We start from the raw sequence: 20,321 nt of genomic DNA, 5'->3' as shown, positions 1-20,321 counted from the left end.
TCTGTCCGCGGTCCGGCCCCAGGCGGGTAGCGCCGACCCCTGCGCCCCCGGGCCAGGAGAGGCGGTAAGGGCGGCCGCGCCGCGGCTCTAACAGGTGGGATCCCGCGGAGAGGAGGAGGCGGCCGGAGGGGGGCGGAGGAGGCAGGGACGGGCGGGGGGAGGGAGAGGGACGAGCCGGAGCCGCCTGTGATCCTGTGACAGGAGCGGCTGCTGCTGCTGCTGGCGCCGCCGGTGCCTCCCTCTGCCCGGCTCGCTGTCCGGCTGCCGCGCTCCCTCCACGTCTGCCCCGCAGCGGCCCCTCCCGGGGACTCGCCCCCGCAGCCCGTCCCGACTCCATCCCCGCCGGCCGGCCGGGCCGGGCAGGGCAGGGCGCGGCGCGGCGCAGCTGCCGGCCGGACTCGCTGCCGTCTCCAGCCCGGGACAGGGGATCGGGCGCTGCCTCCGGCCGGGATGCCGAAGCCCCCGCTGCTGCTGCGGCGGAGCCGCCCCGGGGACAGCGAGCTGGGGCGGCAGTTCCGGGACTGGTGTCTCCGCACCTACGGGGACTCGGCCAAAACCAAGACAGTGACCCGAAGCAAGTACCAGCGCATCGCCGAGGTGCTGCAGGGGGGGGCCTGCTCGGGCACCGGCTCCGGCGGGGGGGAGAAAGGCAAGTTCCAGTTCTGGGTCCGGTCCAAGGGCTTCCGGCTGGGAAGCGGCACCCGGGAGGCGGCGAAGATGGGTCAAGTGGTGTATGTGCCGGTGAAAACGGGAACGGTTAGTGCGCTCTGTGCCCCGGGGGCTCGGTGTCTGTCTGTCTGTCTGTCTGTCTTGTGTCTGTGTGTCCTTCCCTCCCGCAGCCTGCACCCCAGGGGCTGGGGCCCAGCGCAGGGGAGAGACCCGATGTGGGGCAGCCCCCCCCCCCCAGTTTCACCTCCTCCCCCCCCGGCAGCCATCCCGGCCCCTGTCCCATCAGCACTAGCTGGCACATCCCAGACACACAGCAGGGTGCAAATGATCGCGCATGTCCCATGGGGGGCGAGACACTCACCCCGAGGGTCCCATTAAAAAATAGCCGCCCCACGCCCCTGTCTGGACAGGTCCAGCCAAGCCCCCCCCCCCGCAGTGCGCTGAGTTGCAGACAGACCCCCTCTTGGGGGGCGTGGGGCAGAGCCTCCTGCAGAGCAAGGGCTGCCCGCCCCTCCCAGCCGCCGCGCAGGGGCTGAATGGGGCGGTGGTGGCGGGTCCAGCTGAGGCGGACCCCTCCCCACCCCTGTCCGATCACGTCCAACCTGAGCTTCCCATCCGCCACCCACCCATGCGCGGCTAGGCGCGGGCCAGGCAACCCTCCAGCCCCGGCTGGGCAGGGCCAGCCTGTCTCCCAGCAGCTGGTCTAGCAACGGGGGGAGGATGCAGATTAGGTCAGACACCCAGTCCGGGGGAGGAAAACCCCACACACACCCTCCCCTCCCCCCTCCTGCCCCATCCGGTCCAGCCGGTACCTCCCTGCTGCTGAGCAGGGTAGAAGAGGGGCGGTAGCTCCCTCTTTTAGGGTGGGCGGGAGGAGATCCCTCCCCCCATCCCAGGCCACTGCACCTGCCCCCCTCCCGCGATGGGTGCAGACTAGCAGAGAGCTCCGCGCTAGGTGTCGGTCCCGGGCGGGTGCAAACGAAGGCCAGACTCTGCGGTTCCCGTGCAGCCCACGCGGCGGGGAGCGGGGCCGGGGAGGGAGCCCCCTTGCACACACCCCAGCCCCCCCGCAGGTCCTGCCCGATCACGCTCGCCCTGCATTTCCCACCCACCCCGTGACCGCAAGCCGCTTTGCAGCCAAGGGCAGAGTGGGGGCGGGGGCACCCACCCCCGCCAGCCTCCCTGGGCCAGGCCGCCTGCCCCCGCCCCCGCTGACCCGGGCGCAGGCTGGAGCCCAGCCTCGCTGGGCCCTGGGAGCGCGCCCCTCCCCCCTCGGCAGGCTGCTGTCCCGCGGCGCCGCTGGTTGTCCCGGGCCTGGGGTGGGGAGGGCAGAGCCTGGAGCGGGGCCGTGCCCACCCCGCCTGCCCGCGGGCTGCTGTCCCGGGAAACTCCCCCGCTGGAGCCTCATTGTTCCCTGCCCTGCTGGGGCGACGGCGCAGGGCAGCGCCCGGCTCCCCTCCCCCCGCCTCCCAGCAGGCTGCTGTCCCGGCCGGGGAAGAGCCAGCCCCGCTGGAGCCATTGTTCCCTGTCCTGCCCGCGCCCCCGCTGCAGGGGCCATTTCACTTCCAGGTGGGAGCAGGAGGTGACCCCTGTGCGCGGGAGGGGGGAACTCCCTCCCCGTCCTTTGCACCATCTGCCCCAGCGCGTCGGCGCCTGGCAGCCCAGGGGGGCTGTGGTTACTAGAGTGCACTGGGGCGTGTGTCCCCCCGTCCGCGCGGGGAGCCGCTTGCCGGGCCTGCCCACGGGAGCCTGCGCCCCAGGAAGGTGGGCAGAGCTGGGCTCAGGCTGGTGTGGGCTGGGCTTTCTCCCCCTCGCTGCTGCTGCTGCTCTGAGGGTGCAGTGTTTTCCGTGCACACGCACACAGACTCCAGCATTGATAGGGCTGGAGGATGCTGCCATTGAGGGCAGCCCATCTGTGGCAAATGCTTCTAAACGCACTATTTACCTCCCATCTGGCCTGCCTTACTCCTGCGGGAGGGGGAAGGGTCAGTGTTGCTGCTTTTTTTTCCTCCCTAGGGCACAGAGGCTTCTTCTCTCTTTCTGGCCCCTCCACCCCAAACGTCTTTTAATTTTTGGGAGACAGCCAACTCTGCACAACAGCCCCTCCCCCCCAAAGCCACCCAACCCTGATTTGGCTGAGGTAGTGAGAAACACCCCCTCCTAGACAGTGCACAGCATAATCTCCCCCACCCCCCAGAGCCTCTCAATCTCACTAGCTACTCGGTGTACATACCCAGATCTTTCCAGTGCTGCAGAGTCATGGTACCCCAGAGAGGCCATGCCAGACTCCCTAGACCCTGCTGTTAATTAGTGAGACACCCCTTCCCTTTGTGGTGCACAACCAGGTCCTTACACCTGATGGCTCAGCGAGACTAGTGCAGGCACCTGGCTCCCTAAAAGCCTCATGTCCTGATGAAGTCTCAACAGGGAGAGTATCTAGACCCCCAACTCCTCTATTACAGCCGCTGCAGGCTACATGCTAGACACACCTAGACTTCCATAAATCAACAAATGAAAAATAGGCAGACCCTCAGGAGACAGCTGAATTTTCAACGGGACCATGTAGCACGTTTGCCAGAGGCTGTAATACTGTAATAAGTGAAAACTGGGGGCTCTGTAAAGAGACTGGCTGCAGGAAAGACCCATCACTGCTGCTCCCCCTTAAATCTTAAGGTGTCAAGTCTGTAGAAGTTGTTTGTTCTCTCCCCCCTACCCCCCGCCCTTGTTGGCTCAGTTACTTAAGAGGAACCATTATGTTGTAAATCCAGTGAAAGATTTTGAGCTGATGCATTTGCTATTTTTTGTTTTGTTTAAGACATCTCTGAAAATTTAAAAATAACTTGACAGGGTTTTTCTTTAGTTGGTGATAATTCAGTGATTTGGTATCTTTCAGTGGTCTTTGCTAGTTTTGTATAGATGGGTGCATTTCATTATTCACTATGTGCAGTCAGATAATTTATGAAGCTGATACTAGCATTCAGCTCAACAATAAAGTGCATGTTCTGGTTTATCTTCATTCTGTTGCTCTTTCCAAACACTTCTGGGCTGGTGTTTCAATTGGCTTCCCCTTCATCATGCTACTCATCTATCTGACACCTCTTGTTCTGCCCCATCTTCCTTCTCCCAGTGTATCTGTCAAAGACTTAATGTGCTCAGGACTGTCCTGAGACTTGGGACCCAGGGAAAGAATAATCATACCCAAAATGTAGCTGGGGTGAGAGGGGGAGGGGATTCTGCATGCTGCTCTACAGTATCTGCAGATTGTCACAGGAAATATGAAGTACCGTGAGTGAAAAGTTGAGAAGAGCTAAAGAATGTGTGGAGGGCACTAGTGGGGTTAAGGTCTTTCCTTCTAATGACGGAGTCAGGGCCACTTCTGTTCTGGAGGGGATAGGGGGTTATTAGTGTCCCTTTTGACCTTGTTTATTCCTAATTGACATAAGTGTTTTCTGTGCAACTGTGGCTAAAACACGATTAACGTGTGGTTCTTTTCTCTCTTGAGTAACTTTCCCTTGCCCTCCTTCAGGCCTCTTATCAGAGCAGGCCTAATCAGATTTGGGTGGTTTGAAAAATAAGACTGTACAGTGAGAAGGGGGCATCTGCCTTAGGTGATGGTCACAGCAGATGGTGGTCTTTTTATTGACGAATGGGTTGGGAATAGAGGCAGCAGTGAGGTCTGGCACAGGGAGTTTGGATTTCCCTTTCCCAGATGAGTGTCCTGAAGATTCAGATCATTTAACACACACAACAAAAACCAAAGAAATGAGGTCCTAGTCAGTGTAGGAAATTTGGTACCTTCCTGGCAGCATAACAAGCCTGTTCAGATATTAATTAGATTGTAAGCTCTTTGGGCAGGGACTTTAAAAAATATCCATACAGAATGGCTAGCACGGGGGTCGGCAACCGTTCAGAAGTGCTGTGCCAAGTCTTCATTTATTCACTCTAATTTAAGGTTTCGCGTGCTGGTCATACATTTCAATGTTTTTAGAAGCTCTCTTTCTATAAGTCTTTAATATATAACTAAACTATTGTTGTATGTAAAGTAAATAAGGTTTTAAAAATGTTTAAGAAGCTTCATTTAAAATTAAAATGCAGTGCTCCCTGGACCGGTGGCCAGGACCTAGGCAGTGTGAGTGCCACTGAAAATCAGCTCACGTGCCGCCTTCGGCACATGTGCCGTAGGTTGCCTACCCTTGGCCTAGCACAATGGGATCTCAGTGTGCTACTGCAATACAAACAACAGGTATCCTGCAATTCCTAAGTGCACCCTCGCACTGCTCAACTATATACATTACAATAGGCTGATGTGTTACTGGTATGTTAGTACCAGTGTAGCAATGCTTGAATCTCAGCATCCATTAGCCAGCTGGCCTTGTATATCTCTGATCTTGCCTCAAAACCATGAGAGTGTGTGTTCATGGTGGGGAGTTAAAATGTGGCTTTTATTATAGTCTGATGTTTCTCTTGCCCCAGATATTTAGCGTCCTTTGGACAGAGTTTTCCTACAGATGTATGTTGAGATGGAGATATTGTGTAAGGAAAAATACGACATTTTTAGTGACAGCTGGAGGTGTTGATTTGTTTTCATGTAGCACCAGGTGCTAGGGGAAAGGTTAGACCCAGCCTTTGGTTTGGGCATTGGCTGCAGGAGTGGATATGCACACTCTGTAAATCAGTGCTATACTTCACCCTGCATGGTGTGCACTTGTCACAGCTATGGAACATGGGCCAGCCTAGCAGGATATATTCATTCTGGCAGCCTGTGATATGGGCTACAAGAGTGAGTCAGATTGGACTGTAAGATGGGACATGGGAAAGCCTCACATTAGACGGACCCTTTGGGTGCTGCACAGGGCTCTGGGAGCCTCTGTGGCAGTACATGCATTTGCTTTTCCCCTTCTTTGCCTCCTCTTACCCCTGCAGAGCTTGATAAATGGTTCCAGGGTTAATTCCAGACACTAATAAAAGGCTGAGGGCATTTGTGATAGTGGTGTTTTATTGACTTACATGCAGAGCCCTCCTAGATATTTCAAGGCAGACTCCCCAGAAAGTAGAGGTGTTTTGAAATAATCCCAGAATGACACATTTGGAGACCCCCTCAAGAAAGATACTAGACTAGGAGTGAAGCATAATAAACAGAGGACAGAGACCAAGAGGGGAGTGGATGGCGGCCTTTCATCAACAGCAGAAAAATCACTGTGGATACTCTACAGAGCTGACCATTACAACATATGCCTAAAAACTTCTTTGTTTCTGCATGAAAACTAAAAAAACAGTAGATCTCAGGATGGTACAGCATAGTAGGAACAAGCTAGATTTAGGAAGGCAGACTTGTAGAAAGGAGGCAGACCTAATGGTTAATAGAGGTCCCTTTTTTCCTGGTACAAGTATTCCCTAAGGTTGTCATTTGGTGCCCCCAAAAAACCACACTGGCATAACCTTTGAGAACTTTAGTCTACTAAAGTTTTCACTGTTATAGCTAACGGCTCAGGTTTTCTGTGATCTTCATTTGGTCTGAATTAAAAAACAATAACAAAGATTATTGAAATGAAAAACAGGTGTGCAAATGGATCCCAAGACATCGAACTGAGAAATAGCCTATTATTTAACACACAGAGTCTTCACTCTCCATGAAAAGTCTGAGGGTGAGGATGTACTGTGGGTCTGATTTTTCCCAAATAATTGATGAGTAGCTTCACATTTAGAAGTGCACTTGACAGTTTGGCACAATACTGACAAAATGCATGAGCCTGTAAACCAAGTCCAGTGTGACCCCAGAATACCAGCCTATAACACTTCCAGATTCAGCTCTTTGTGTCTGCACAGGATCGATTGTAATTTTTACCCTCAGCAGTTTTCAGGAATAAGAGTCACATTAATGAAGGACTCACTCTTCGTGAGATTTTCAGGGTTCTTGGTTAAAGTTCACTGGTGAGCAGCAATAGTCTCTGATATATTTGCAGGCTGAATTTACACAGCCTTGTCTTTCTGTGTGTGTATAAAGAGAATTGACAGTTTTGGAGAATTAAGTTCTCTATCCATAAGAGTGAGTAGGGCTAGTGGCAGTGCCAACTGGACCTCAGTCCTGACCTGCTGAATCACTAGGAGATCAGTCTCCATGGCTCATTTGGTCCTTGGCCTCTCTGCCAAGATTTCCAACAGGTTCCCTGTTAGTAGCAATTGTGTTGGTTAGTTTTGTGACATGCATATGGTCCAATTCCCATCAGAGACCACAAAACAGTCATCAGGTGGTAACAATTTTTGGTCTCTACCACCAACTTGGGCTACAGGTGAACTTGCAACCTACAAGGGAAAGGTTCTGTGGCCCATCATTTAGTTCACTAAGCCATCCAGTCCTCTAGCTCTGACTGACTGAACAATTTTAAAAGAAAAATACAGATCCTTATCTAAATTGTGCATCCTACATAACTCCATTGATTTCATTGGTGTTGCATAGGGTATAACAGGCAGGATCTGGATCTGAGACAAGGAGCTCCCTCCCAGGCCTCCCCAAAACTAGTCGAGTCATTTGGTTCTGTCACCTGAAATTAACACAACAAAATTGCTCTCAGATTTACGGCTCTTGATTGGCATTGATTTAAAGAAGAAAAAAAAGCAACCAAGCACAAAACTTTTGTAAAAGCCTGTTACAAAAAAGTTAAAATGAAGAGAAGGAAAATCCAGCTCCAATCAGAAACACCATTGTTTAAATTGTGCAAGCTACAGGCAGTGTTCGAGAAGGGAGAAGGGGGACTGAGCATGCTGGAAGCAATAGGAAGGAAGAGACCCTGTATATATAAGCATAATTCAGGCCTCCCTCTCCACTCAATCTTTCCAGACTCCTGACCCAAAGGAGCTTTCCCATATTTTAAGCAGGAAGGTGATTCAGTCACTGGTGCAGGATGGCAGCAAAGCCCAGTGGAGGCCACTAAAACTTGTTTCACGGGGAGCCCTTTCAGGGTCTGTTTGCCCAAACCATTATCAACATGAGTCTCTCAGGTAAACCAAAAGAAATGATACTGTTTTTGCTGTTAAATTAGAGCAGACATGAATAGTGTGTAAATTTACTTTGTGGACAAACAAATGTCTGAGAAGGCACAAAGATGGATGGAGGGGAATTAATGGAGGTTCCGTTTATCCACCTGTGTTGACTTTTTAGCTTCATAGAAACTTGTCTGCATTGCTTTGACAGCAAAATGTATATTTATTTCTCTTTGTCTCTAGCAACAATTAGCAATTACCTTTCCCTGCTCTCATATTAGCTGTGCCCTTCCCTGGAGAACTGCATTGAGGATGGGCCAAAGCCACCACTGAGTTTCAGTGTCCCGTCAGTCTAATTAGCTGATTGTAGCAATGGGTGGTACAGAGTGGGCCTATTGGCCAGAATCAGCTTCTTTATAGGAACACTGCTGACTTCCACTCTTAGCATGGTTGCCAACAAAACAGCAATTTATTTAAAAAGAAAATAGCTGCAGTGTGTGTGTGTGCATATGTTTGTGCATGCGTGCGTGTGTGCAGGGGGTGGGGAGGAGTGTCACTAGCTTTGGGGATATGGAGTAGCATTTTTCTTTATTGTGTAGTATGGGAACATCCATCAGTCACTCAGTGTTGAAAAGAGGTTGGTTAAGTTTTACCACTATGGTGCATGACTCTTCAGAGAAGGAGGATTCAGGAATATATGCAATATAAATATTTTCTTTCAGTGATTGTGCATGCAGTGTTGGCTTGACAATCCAGGAGGACAAGGTTCTCTGCTCACACACTAGAAGTAGCATGGACAGCCTTTATGCTAGTTTCTCCCACACTGGCTGCCTACAGACCTTAATCCTGATCTGGAGGGACCACTGCCAAGCGGAAGAGGGTAGTTCAGTCTCCGTGGCCAATTCAGTCCATGGCTCTCTGGTGAGATTGCTAGATGTAGTGGTTGTTTCACAGTGTGGACATCAAGCTCGCATCTCCCGAGCCAGTAAACAGCAAACCAAACCCCAAAACTTGTTGGTGACTCTACTAGTCTGGGATGGATTTGAGTGAATGACCTAGAAACAAAAGACTCCGTATCTTAATACCAGTCCCCGTCCCCACTAACTAGAGTCATCCAGTCACCTGTCATGTCTAGATATCTAAAGACTTCTAGGTTCTGGTGCTGCAGGTATCATCCCTTTGATCCTGGATTTCAGCGGGCAGCACAGCATTGCTGTTTTGAATCTTGCCGTATTAGGAATAAGAAGCCAGCGTTGCTGCAGGGTTGTGTGTGTTTCTGTACCCTCCCACCCCACCCCTTTCCTTACAAACGCTTGAAGATTCTCTATTCCCATCATCAGTTTTGATGCTTGTGGAGTGGCTCCCCTAACTGGAACCATGTGATTTTTCATGAGATCTGACTAGCTGTGGAGAAAAGCTGCCTGCATTTTCTCACCTGCATAGTGTGTTTTGATCCAGCAAAAGCCCTTGAGCTGGTGACAAAGGTCTGAATGTGGGCTGGAAAGTACAGTCCTGTCTCTTAGCAACTGGTTCCTACCTCTGAGCTCACTGAGCTTGTGTGGGACAGAGAGCATCAGTCATGCTTCTGCTGTACCAGGAAAGCGCTGAGCAGGGGATGGAGGAGGCCTGCCTCAGCCACAGCCAGCACAGTTGCAGAGGCTCAGGCTTTTCTAACACAAGCAGTTGTCTGCAAGCCCTAATCAAAGCTCCAGTTTAATTGCTTTCCGCCTGCCCTGTATCTTCAAGGTAAAGAGATAGCCCACTGGCTAGCCCTGGGAGGCTGTGTGCCAGCTACCTGGAGAGAGGTTATTCTGCATTATTGATGCGTTTTTGGTCTTACGGGGGGGAGGACACAGCCCATTTATTTCTAGAAAAATAAGACATCATGGGGTCCTTCCCTGAACTTCCCTGCTCCTTCCTTGGGAATCCCCTCTCCCTTCCTTGGTTCTCAGAGACATCTGCATTGGTCATTCTCTGTTCTGCTATTTTACCCTCCCATCTCCTCCCCCAAACCAGAGGTGATTCCTCTTTAGCAGGTATTCAGAGTCTTTTGCATCTCAAACCCTGTTTCTTAAACATTTTCATTAATCCCTCGCATCATCCTAATTAACCTGCCAATTGGCCCCTCTGGAGTCTTCACTTCTCCTGCAAAGCTTCTGTTTGTACAAAGTATAACCTGTCAGCTGCCAATTTATTTTCCATGGGGAGGGCAGATTATTGTAATTGTCTGTCTTCTCTTCCCCATTTGGATTGCCTTCTCCCCACATACTCTACCTCCTTCTCTCAATAACAGTCATGTTTCAAAGACAAACCTCACAAAAAGCTAAAGAACAGCCCGTTTTATGGCTGCCATACAGCCCATGTGCCTACCCTATTCTGGCTTAGTTGTTGCATGAATATGGCCCCACAGCACTGGAGTGTTTCAGATCTGGGGGAAGGAATCTTTATAGATGGATTACCAGGCTATAGCAGTCAGCATTGTGTGGCATGCTAGCGTTCTGTTTTCCCCACCTTCTTAGCCTAGCATGTATAGATTCAAGATTCCAAGGCCAGAAGGGACCATGGCGATTATCTGACCTAACCTCCTATATAACACAGGCCATACAACTTCCCCAAAATAATTTCTAGGGCAGATCTTTTAGAAAAAACATCCAGTCTTGATTTAAAAATTTCCAGTCATCAAGAGTCACCACAAACCTTGGTAAACTGTTCTAATGGTTAATTACTGTCACTGTTAAAAATTGACACCTTCTTTCCAGTATGAATTTGTCTAGCTTCAGCTTCCAGCCACTGGTTCGTGTTACAACTTTCTCTGCTAGCCTGAAGAGCCCATTATTAAATATTTGTTCCCCATGTAGGTACTTATTGTCTTTAATAAGTCACACCTTAACTTTCTCTAAATAGACTCAAAAAGCTCAATTTATCACTATAAGGCAGGTTTTCTAATCCTTTGCTCATTCTTGGGGCTCTTCTCTGATCCCTTTGCAGTTTATCAACATCCTTCTTGAACTGTGGGCACCAGAACTGGACCCAAAAATACAGCAGTGGTTGTACCAGTGCTAAATACAGAGGTGATATAACCTCTCTACTCCTACTTGAGATTCTTCCCTGTTTATACATTCTAGGATTGCATTAGCTCTTTTGGCCACAGCATCACTCTGGTAGCTCATGCTCAGCTGGTTATCCATCACAATCCCAAATCTTTTTCAGAGTAACTGCTTCCCAGGGTAGAGTCCTCCCATCCTGTAAGTATGGCCTGCATTCTTTATTCCAAATATGTATATTCAAATTTAACCATATTAAAATGCATATTATTTGGTTGTGACCAGTTTGCCAAGCAGTCAAGATTGCTCTGAATCAGTGACCTGTCCTCTTCATTATTTATCACTCCCCCAGTTTTTGGGTCATCTGCAAACTTTATCAGTGAGGATTTTTTGTTTTCTTCTAGGTCATTGATAAAAATGTTAAAAAGCTTAGGGCCAAGAAATAATCCCTACAGGACCCCACTGACCACACACCTATTCAGTGATGATTTCCCATGTACAATTGCATTTTGAGACCTATCAGTCAGTGAGTTTTTAATCCGTTTGATGTGTGCCATGTTAATTTTATATCATTCTAGTTTTTTAATCAAAATATTGTGCAGTACCAAGTCAAATGCCTTCAAAAAGTCTAAGACTGTTATGTCGACACAATTACCTTTATCTACCAAACTTGTAATCTCATCAAAAAAGATATCAAGTTAGTTTGATAGGATCTATTTTCCATAAGCCTGTGTTGATTTGCATTAATTACATAACCCTCCTTTAACTTGAAACACAAACTTGCCCACATTGATTAGGAATTTATCCCTGGAAAGTGCCATCAACTTCTGCAGAATCTAAGCTTTCATTCACACAACATGACTTTTAAGTCCATCTCTTATGTTTGTGAAGCCTTTCAAACATGAACCTAGTGTAACAATACATGTTTTCTGAGTCAGCAGAGAGTGAGCTGCACCCCCAGCCCCTGGAGCAAGGGCAGCCCAAGTCTAACACCTCCCAAAGACGACATCACCACCCCATCAGGGGACTGTGTGTAGGGCCAGCATAGATTAGTTTAGTGGGCGACTGGTGATTTCAGGCCTAAGCCACTGAGGGTTGCTTGGTCAGCAAGTAGGTAACAAGGCTGAGGAGAAGCTTTAAGCCTTGTGCTAGAAGGTACTGGCTAAATTTTCACAGTCTGGTTAATGCAAGATGATGAAGTCTGCATTTCCCTAGGCATACATCTTGCCATTCCCATGGAGACTCCAATAATGGCCCATGTATGTTGCATTACTGGGGAACTGTGGGCTGAGTTAAGGATGTTGTGTACTCTTAGTTGACAGTTTCTTGACCTTGGTCAGTTTGTATTAGCTTTAGCATTGTTGGTAACTTATTTTACATAGAGTTTTGCTTGTCCTTGTCCCTGGACTGTTGAACTGCTGTAGTAGAGTTACCCTTCTGCTATAGTTTCACTTTGACACCACAGTGCCATTACTGATGTGCAGTTCTTGTGTATTCAGGGCTCTTTAGCATCAGCTTTCTCCCTGAATGCAACAGAACTAGCCCTCTGGCAGCAGCCTAGCCCATTCCAAAGCCCAAACTGACTGGGATTACCTCTGAAATAGTCCACTCCACTGGCATTTGATTGCCTCTGAAATAGTCCGCTCTACGATCTTACGCTCACCTCTCCTAACTGAGGACACCAGCTCTGGTGCAGGAGAGCCAGATGCCCAGTTGTTTCTAGCCCCAAATATATAAAAACATGTTGATTTTGTGAGTGTGACACTTACCTCTCTGCTGTTAGGTGTGTCTGCAGCCTCAGTTTCCCTCCACCAATTCACAGTCTCCTCATGGAGGGGCAGTTTAGCCCTCCAGCTGTACAAAAAATCCACCCCCTCTGAGAGCAAACAGGAATCCAAACAAACAAGGCCTTTTGCTGCAGCGGTTTCTGCCCACCACCTCCAGGTAGCAGAACAGAGCTAAAGGGCAGCCCTGTCCCTCTGCCTCAGGTTGCAGGCCCAGGGACATATGGAGCCACCCAGCTATCTACTCCAGCCTCAGTATTCTGCTTCACCCCTCCCCCAGGCTACTTCCTATCCTGTTCATCTGCTTTCTCAGCTACCTTTCAGCCAAGAACCCTAGCACAGACCTCCGGCCTGAACCCTGTAAAGCTTTCCGTACACCACTCTCCCTGAATCTCTCTCTCCAGCTTGGAGAAAAGGACTTGCCTTTAATTTCCTGTTTCCCCCTTCTCAGGGATCCTTGCTTTCAGCCTACAGACTGCAGCTCAGACTCAGGATCTGGGAGGAAAATAGGCCAAGCTCAGAGCTAAGGCCTGAATTTGCCTTAAAGGCCTTGCTTGCCCTGTGACAGATTAAAAACAGTGGATCTTTCCCAGTAGGTGGGATTTCACCTTTGTGCTCCCATAGAAGGAATATATCTATGCAACTTTATATTCCAAAAACTGGAGCCGCCTCTCCCCTCACAAATAAGTATTTACCTTGGAAAAAAGTACTGTGTAAAACTCTAATTAGAGAAGCAATGTGGTGTAGTGCATTGAGAACAGGGCTGGGACCTAGGAACTCTTGACTGCTCATCCTGCAGTCTGTCACTGAATCACTGTGTGGCTTTGGGAAAGTTGCCTGTTCTCTCTGCCTCAGTTTCCCTCTGGGTATAATAATACTTGCCTTTCGTATCTGGCTGTAGTGAAGAGTAGTTGGTTGACACACCCAGTCTGTTCCTATTGAAGTCCGGGGGGTCTAGCTATAAGTGCTGGATCGGGGCTCAGTGTTTATATAGTGGTTTGAAAATACGGAGTGATATACAAGTGCTTATTAGGTGTGTGTGGAGGGGGGAATACGATGAAAATTTTAGCAACAATTTTTTTCTGTTTTCCAACCAGCTCTAGAGATGATCAGAAAATATTCTTAGAAAAAATATTTTCAGGGGAAAAGAACATGTCATGAACATTTTTTCACATTTTTGATGATCTCTGATTATTGCTGTATGGCTGATATCACATGGTCTTCTTTCTCTGGGCTTGTCTACATCAGAAAGTTGCAGCGCTGGTGAGGGAGTTACAGCGCTGCAACTTTGAAGGTGTACACATCTGCAGGGCACCACCAGCGCTGCAACTCCCTGTTTGCAGCGCTGGCCGTACTCCCGTTTTGTCTCGGGTGTAGAGGATCCAGCGCTGGTGATCCAGCGCTGGTAATCCAATGTAGACACCTACCAGCGCTTTTCTTGACCTCCGTGGAAGGAGGAAGCCTCTGGTAATCAAGCTGGTCTCCTTTCCCGGTTTGCTCTCTCGTTCCCGGAACCCCTAGCAAGCAGGTCTCCTTCCCTGCGGTTTGCTGGGTGGCTCCGGGAACGCGAGAGCAAACCGGGAAAGGAGACCAGCTTCGCCGCGGTTTGCTGGGTGGCTCCGGGAACGCGAGAGCAAACCGCGGCGAAGCTGGTCTCCTTTCCCGGTTTGCTCTCTTGTTCCCGGAACCCCGAGCAAGCAGGTCTCCTTCCCTGTGGTTTGCTGGGTGGCTCCGGGAACGCGAGAGCAAACCGGGAAAGGAGACCAGCTTCGCCGCGGTTTGCTGGGTGGCTCCGGGAACGCGAGAGCAAACCGCGGCGAAGCTGGTCTCCTTTCCCGGTTTGCTCTCTTGTTCCCGGAACCCCGAGCAAGCAGGTCTCCTTCCCTGAGGTTTGCTGGGTGGTTCCGGGAACGCGAGAGCAAACCGGGGAAGGAGACCAGCTTCGCCGCGGTTTGCTCTCGCGTTCCCGGAGCCACCCAGCAAACCGCAGGGAAGGAGACCTGCTTGCTCGGGGAACGCGAGAGCAAACCGCGGCGAAGCTGGTCTCCTTTCCCGGTTTGCTCTCGCGTTCCCGGAACCACCGAACAAGCAGGTCTCCTTCCCTGCGGTTTGCAGGGTGGTTCGGCGAACGCGAGAGCAAACCGGGGAAGGAGACCAGCTTCGCCGCGGTTTGCTCTCGCGTTCCCGGAGCCACCCAGCAAACCGCAGGGAAGGAGACCTGCTTGCTCGGGGGTTCGGCGAACGCGAGAGCAAACCGGGGAAGGAGACCAGCTTCGCCGCGGTTTGCTCTCGCGTTCCCGGAACCACCCAGCAAACCGCAGGGAAGGAGACCTGCTTGCTCGGGGAACGCGAGAGCAAACCGCGGCGAAGCTGGTCTCCTTTCCCGGTTTGCTCTCGCGTTCGCCGAACCACCCTGCAAACCGCAGGGAAGGAGACCTGCTTGCTCGGGGGTTCGGGGAACGAGAGAGCAAACCGGGAAAGGAGACCAGCTTCGCCGCGGTTTGCTCTCGCGTTCCCCGAACCTCCCTTGAAGCCGCCCAACAGCGCTGCAGTGTGGCCACATCTAACACCACTTGCAGCGCTGGTTGCTGTAAGTGTGGCCACTCTGCAGCGCTGGCCCTATACAGCTGTACTAATACAGCTGTAACAACCAGCGCTGCAAAATTTTAGATGTAGACATGGCCTCTCTCTCTCACCTTAATGTTGGCCTGTATTCCTAAAGCACAACTGGTGTCCAATGCGCTGTAAACTAGAAGGAAGAGTGAAGTTCTACGGAGCTAGAACCGGTCATAGCAGCATCAGTAGAGGGAGCCTGCTGTATTTAACGTATCCCCTGCAAAAGCTGCTTTTATCCTACACCTAAATTCCCAAAGGAGTGAACTTCCTAAAGCCCCAGAGAAGTCTAAATATAGAAGTCAATCAAGGACCAGCTTCCCATAAATGCACTAGTATCAGGAACAGTTTCTTTGTCAAAAGTTCCAAGAGTTCATATTGAAACGGTATCCCTTTCATTATGAGAGAAGTGTGTGAAGAATTAATAATTGTCAAGCTGGGCTTGTTCACCCGTGCACTCTGCTTTTCAACTAGTCACATACCTCCCTAGTGTCAGGATGCAAATAACAGATTTGGGGGATCTGGGTTTGAAGTCAGTTGGAGCAGTTTGCATTCAAGATGTAGAACACTGAGGGCACACTAGGTGGGCTCTGCTCAGTGAATTCTGCTGTCCAGATTTGACAGGACTGGATTCTTCACCATAAATTGCAGCTCCTTCTCGAGGTGGTAGCTTGGCTTGTAAATGTTTCTCAATAAATTCCCAATTCCAGGTGCTGACAGGCAGTTTTCCCCTAAAGGACAGTGATTGAAAAATAAAATAAAATAAAACTTGTAGGAAATAAAAAAAAAAAAAATCCAACTAAGAGGGAAGCAAAAATTCCTGAGATGAAGTGTATAACATCATACGTAATAACTCCAAAACAGGTGTTTGACAGAATCTCTTTACATGGGCCAGACAGAACCCCTGGGAGTTTGCAGTAAGGAGTGACAGACTGTTGACTGGTAGACACAGAGCACCTCCACATGTGGGATAGGGGAGGATAAGGAGTATGGAAACAGAATTTTTCACTATGGGGTCAGGACTCAACTCAGGGATTTCAGGTCAATTCAGTAGCACTTAATTGGAAAGTTATACAAATGTAACAAGAAGACAGAAGATCAGTGGCCTGTGACACCCTGCACTTGGCAGCACCCCACCCCACTATGAGACAGCAGGAACTCAAGCAGTTAGAATGACAGAGATGGCCCCCTCCCAGTATTGGGCAAAGGGAGTGCTTAGAGTGAGAGGGACAGAGACAGGCTCTTTTGCAGTGTGTGGGGAAGACACAGAGACAAGGAGAGATGGAAACTAATGAGTGTTGGTAGAGGGTCTGCTGTATGGACAGAAAATAAGAGTTCTGCCATTATCAGACAGCATTTCATTGGCAGGAAGTGGCTTTTTATTGACAGGAAGTTGAATTCAGCTGGTATCAGCCCTTAGTCTGAAGGCCAGGAGAGCATTTATCTTTAGTCAAACAGAGCAGACAGGGAAGTACCAAGCCCCCCCATACCCCCGAAAAGCCTCTTGTACATTAGGGCTAATATTGTCCCTCTCCAAAATTTGCTGCTTTTCCATGGAGAAGTAGAGCTGGGGGAGAGCTTCACTTCCAGGTCCTTAGGAAGAGCTGCCTGCTCCATTCTAACAGGCAGGGATTCTTCTTTCTGGCCTATGTGGGGTTCACAGCTTCAGGTCCCAATTCTCCTTTTGTGCCTACACCAGAGAGGTGCCAAGCATCCTCAACCCAATCGACTTTAAAGGGAGTTGAGAGTACGTGGTACCTTGCAGGACTGGGTCCTTTGCTTGAAACTCAGATTAACTGGAGTCGGGGGTGCGGTTGGGCTGGATGCATGTGCTGATGGACATTTAGTGATCCACAACACAAAGCCCACCACTCATAATTTGGTCTCTTTCAGAGATGCTCTGAGACTGGATTCATTCAGCCTGGAGAAGGGAGTGTCTGGTTACTTCTGGAGAGGGTGGTAACTTGCACTGGGTCAGAGTAGAGGTCACTGGCATGGCAGCATAGAGAGGATCAGATGGCAGCTGGCTGCATTAGACACATCACATTGAGGAAAAACAACACACTTTACTTTTCATTGCTGCTCTTTCCTCTAAAGTTTATGCTACACATATCTCTGATTATAGTGGTCATCACACAGTGGACCACTGATGGACCATCAGTGGTTGCAGAGCCCTCCGGTGATGCCCCAAGTCATGATGGGGGATTAGAAGGGGACATAGGCACATGTGAGGATGTGGCCTGCTGAATGAAAAGAGTGGGTTTAATGAGCTATATTAATAGAAACACTGTGATAGGTGGGAGAGAGTGCTGGACAAGAGGATGAAGATTTACAACCATAATGAGGAGTAGACCTGAGGTTTAATGGTCAGCGAGAGATAACACATGTCTGTAGGGTAGAGGATTTGGATCTGAACTGAGAGGCATGTGAGAGATATGACAGGCAGCGAGCAGGGCAGCACCAGGCCTTTGTAGGATGGAGTGGGGTAATTGGAGCTGCAGTAAAGGAGGGATGATAGACGGGCAGGCAACAAACAGGAGAAGTCACATCCCGTGTAAGGAGTGAGTGGGTGGCAGCGGGCTTGTGCATGATGGCGTGTGTGTCTAGGGAGGGAATAAAGGACAGGTGGGATAAATGTATGGTTGCAGCAGGTGTGCATGGGATGGGAGGGATTTTGAATGTGTAATAGGAGCTGGACATGAGGCAGGGCCAATGCTGCGGTGGCCACTCATTCTCATGCGGATGCATAGCGGCAAGGGGATCCTTTCCTGTCCCATGAAAAGGACCCCTGTGTCTTTAACACCCTCCTCCCTGCCCCCTCGCCACCAGCCCCTAGTCACTGAGCCTTTCCCCCTGCACTGACAGCTGGTATCTAATTACTGTGTGAGAATGAAAAGTCAGGCTGTCCCAGCTCGAGGGAGCGCGGATTAACGTCTCCTGCAGAATACACTTCCTCTGCCGGGTTACCATGGTTACCCTCATTACCTGCCTGACGAAGAGGCGCTGGTGGTTCCAACAAGGCTTTTAAACTCGGGCCTGGGGAGGCCGGTGGGTGGGAGGCCAGGGTTGGGGGGGTGAAGGGAGGGTCCTTTCCTTTCTGTGCAACCTTAGTGCTGAGAGAAGTCCGGGTCATACCCTGCTGCATGCAGCCAACTGAGCAGATGTCACCGAGGCAGCCTCTGTATTCTGTCAACAGTCATTAACACTCGCGAGGGAAGGCGCCCAGCCTGAGCTGGGCGGTTCAGGCACCAAGCCCTGGCAGCAGGCCACTCTGGCTGCCTGCAGAGGGAGGGCGGGGAGCATGGTGTGGTTATTAGAGAGGAACAAGGGCCGGGGTGGGATGGAGCCTGACTCAGATGCTCTGCTGCTATTATGTAGATCCCAAAGCCAGGTTGCCAGCACCACCTGGGGCGCAGGGTCTTGGCAGCAGGGTTCTAGCACCGTGTCCCTAGCCAGTGTGGGCAGTGATTCTCCCCTCCCCCAGTCTGGGAACTGTGCTGCACCAGGCAGGCTGCAGAGTTGGCTGCAGTTTGCATGGTGCACAGGGAAAATCCCTGCCCATAGGGGCAAGGACATGGGTCCCGTGAGGGGACAAGGGAGAGGAGGCGTGGGGTTCATGAATGGCGAGAGGAGAGGGGCATGGCCACTTGAGAGGTAGAGAGGAGGTAGAGAGGGCACAGGCCTCATGAGAGCAGGGAGGAGGAGAGGAGCACAGGTCCTGTACAACGGGAGAGAGGGCACTGGCTCCATAAGGGGGAGAGAAGGAGAAAGGGCTCGGGACGCAAGAAAGGGAGGAAATGGCTTGAGTGCAAAGGCACAGGCTCCATGAAGAGGACAGGGAGAAAGAGTACACAGGCCCCAGGGGGAGAAAGGAGCAGACATGGGCCCAGTGAGTGAAGAGAGAGGGAGAGGAGGCGTGGGCCTCGTGAGATGGCTGAGAAGAAGGGCATGGCCCTGTGTGGGGGAAAGGGACATAGGTCTAGAAGAGAGGAGGGGGCACCAAAAGGGTTGCCACCTGTCCAGGTTTTCCAAAGATTGTTCTTTTTATGAGGCAGCTGTCCCGGGAAATCGTTAAGGGTGCTCAGTGTGCGCTGCCAGCTGGCCAGTTTTATGGCTCAGGATCATCCTGGCTGTCCCGGTTTTTTTGTACCTCAGCAGCAGCAACCCTAAGCACTGGTCCCAGGAGTGGGAGAGAGCCAGGACCGGCGCTAGAGTTTTTCGTGCCCTAGCCATTTCTACGGAGGGTCCGTTGGTCCGCAGCTCCAGTGGAGCTGCCGCAGCCGTGCCTGCGGGAGGTCTACCGGCGCCGCGCAGGATGAGTGGACCGTCCGCAGGCATGCCTGCGGCAGGTCCACCGGAGCCGCGGACCAACGGACCCTCCGCAGGCACGACTGTGGCAGGTCCACCGGAGCCGCCTGCCGCCCCCTCCGGCAAAATGCCACCCCCCGAAAATCCTGGCACCCTAGGCGATTGCCTAGTTCGCCTCAATGGAAGTGCTGGCCCTGGAGAGAGCGGGCGAAAGGGCCTGGGCCTCAGGAGGGACAGGAGGGGGAAGGCTTGAGGGCAAAGGCACGGGCGCTGCGAGGAGGACAGAGAGAAAGAGTACACAGGTCCCATGAGGGGGAAGATGGGCCCTGGGCACTAAGAGGGAGGAGAGAAGATATGGGTGCAAAGGCAGTTGGCCTTGTGTGGAGAGTGAGTTAGAAGAGAGCACAGGCCCCATGAGGGGGTAGCAAGGGAATGCGGCCCCACAAAAGAGAGAAGTAGACCTGGTTATATGGTTATGGGCTCCATAAATGGGAAAGAGGACAAGGATGCAAGGTCACAGACTGTGTGAGAGAAGGTAAGTGTTGCCTACTTTCATGATTTTATTTTGAGTTTTGCAATATTTGGTGTTTTCTAAAGTTTCACATGATCGCATCATTCCTGACTTAAAACTTATGAATTTCCCCTTATTCAAAATGGCTGCCACTTCCTGTTACTTTGAAGGGGAAGGGTTGCCAACCCTCCAGGATTGGCCTGGAGTCTCCATGAATTAAGGATTATGTCGTGCGAAAAAAACTCCAGGAATATGTCCAACCGAAATTGGCAACCCATCAAGGGGGCTGAAGCCAAACTGCCCTCACGGCCCCCACCTTCCCTTGTGTGACACTGAAGCCAGACTGCCTTTAGGGGTAAGATGGCTGCTGAGTTTTAGTTAGGGGGCTGGAGTGGAAACTGTGAGGAGACG

The 20,321-nt window shown here is 50.9% G+C and overlaps 1 protein-coding gene across 1 annotated transcript in view; it reads left to right on the top strand.

Moving 5' to 3' along the window:
• Nucleotides 1-450: 450 nt before the first annotated feature.
• NOL4L (nucleolar protein 4 like) overlaps nucleotides 451-20,321 on the top strand; it is a 96,111-nt gene continuing 76,240 nt past the window's right edge. The window contains exon 1 of the mRNA XM_050918282.1: nucleotides 451-756. Coding sequence (XP_050774239.1) covers nucleotides 451-756 — 306 coding nt within the window. The remainder of the gene's footprint in view (nucleotides 757-20,321) is intronic.

Source organism: Gopherus flavomarginatus, chromosome 11 (genome assembly GCF_025201925.1).
Source record: "Gopherus flavomarginatus isolate rGopFla2 chromosome 11, rGopFla2.mat.asm, whole genome shotgun sequence".
Classification (NCBI taxonomy): Eukaryota; Metazoa; Chordata; order Testudines; family Testudinidae; genus Gopherus; species Gopherus flavomarginatus.
Note: the sequence above shows the minus strand (reverse complement) of the source record. Positions and strands in the feature narration are given on the sequence as shown.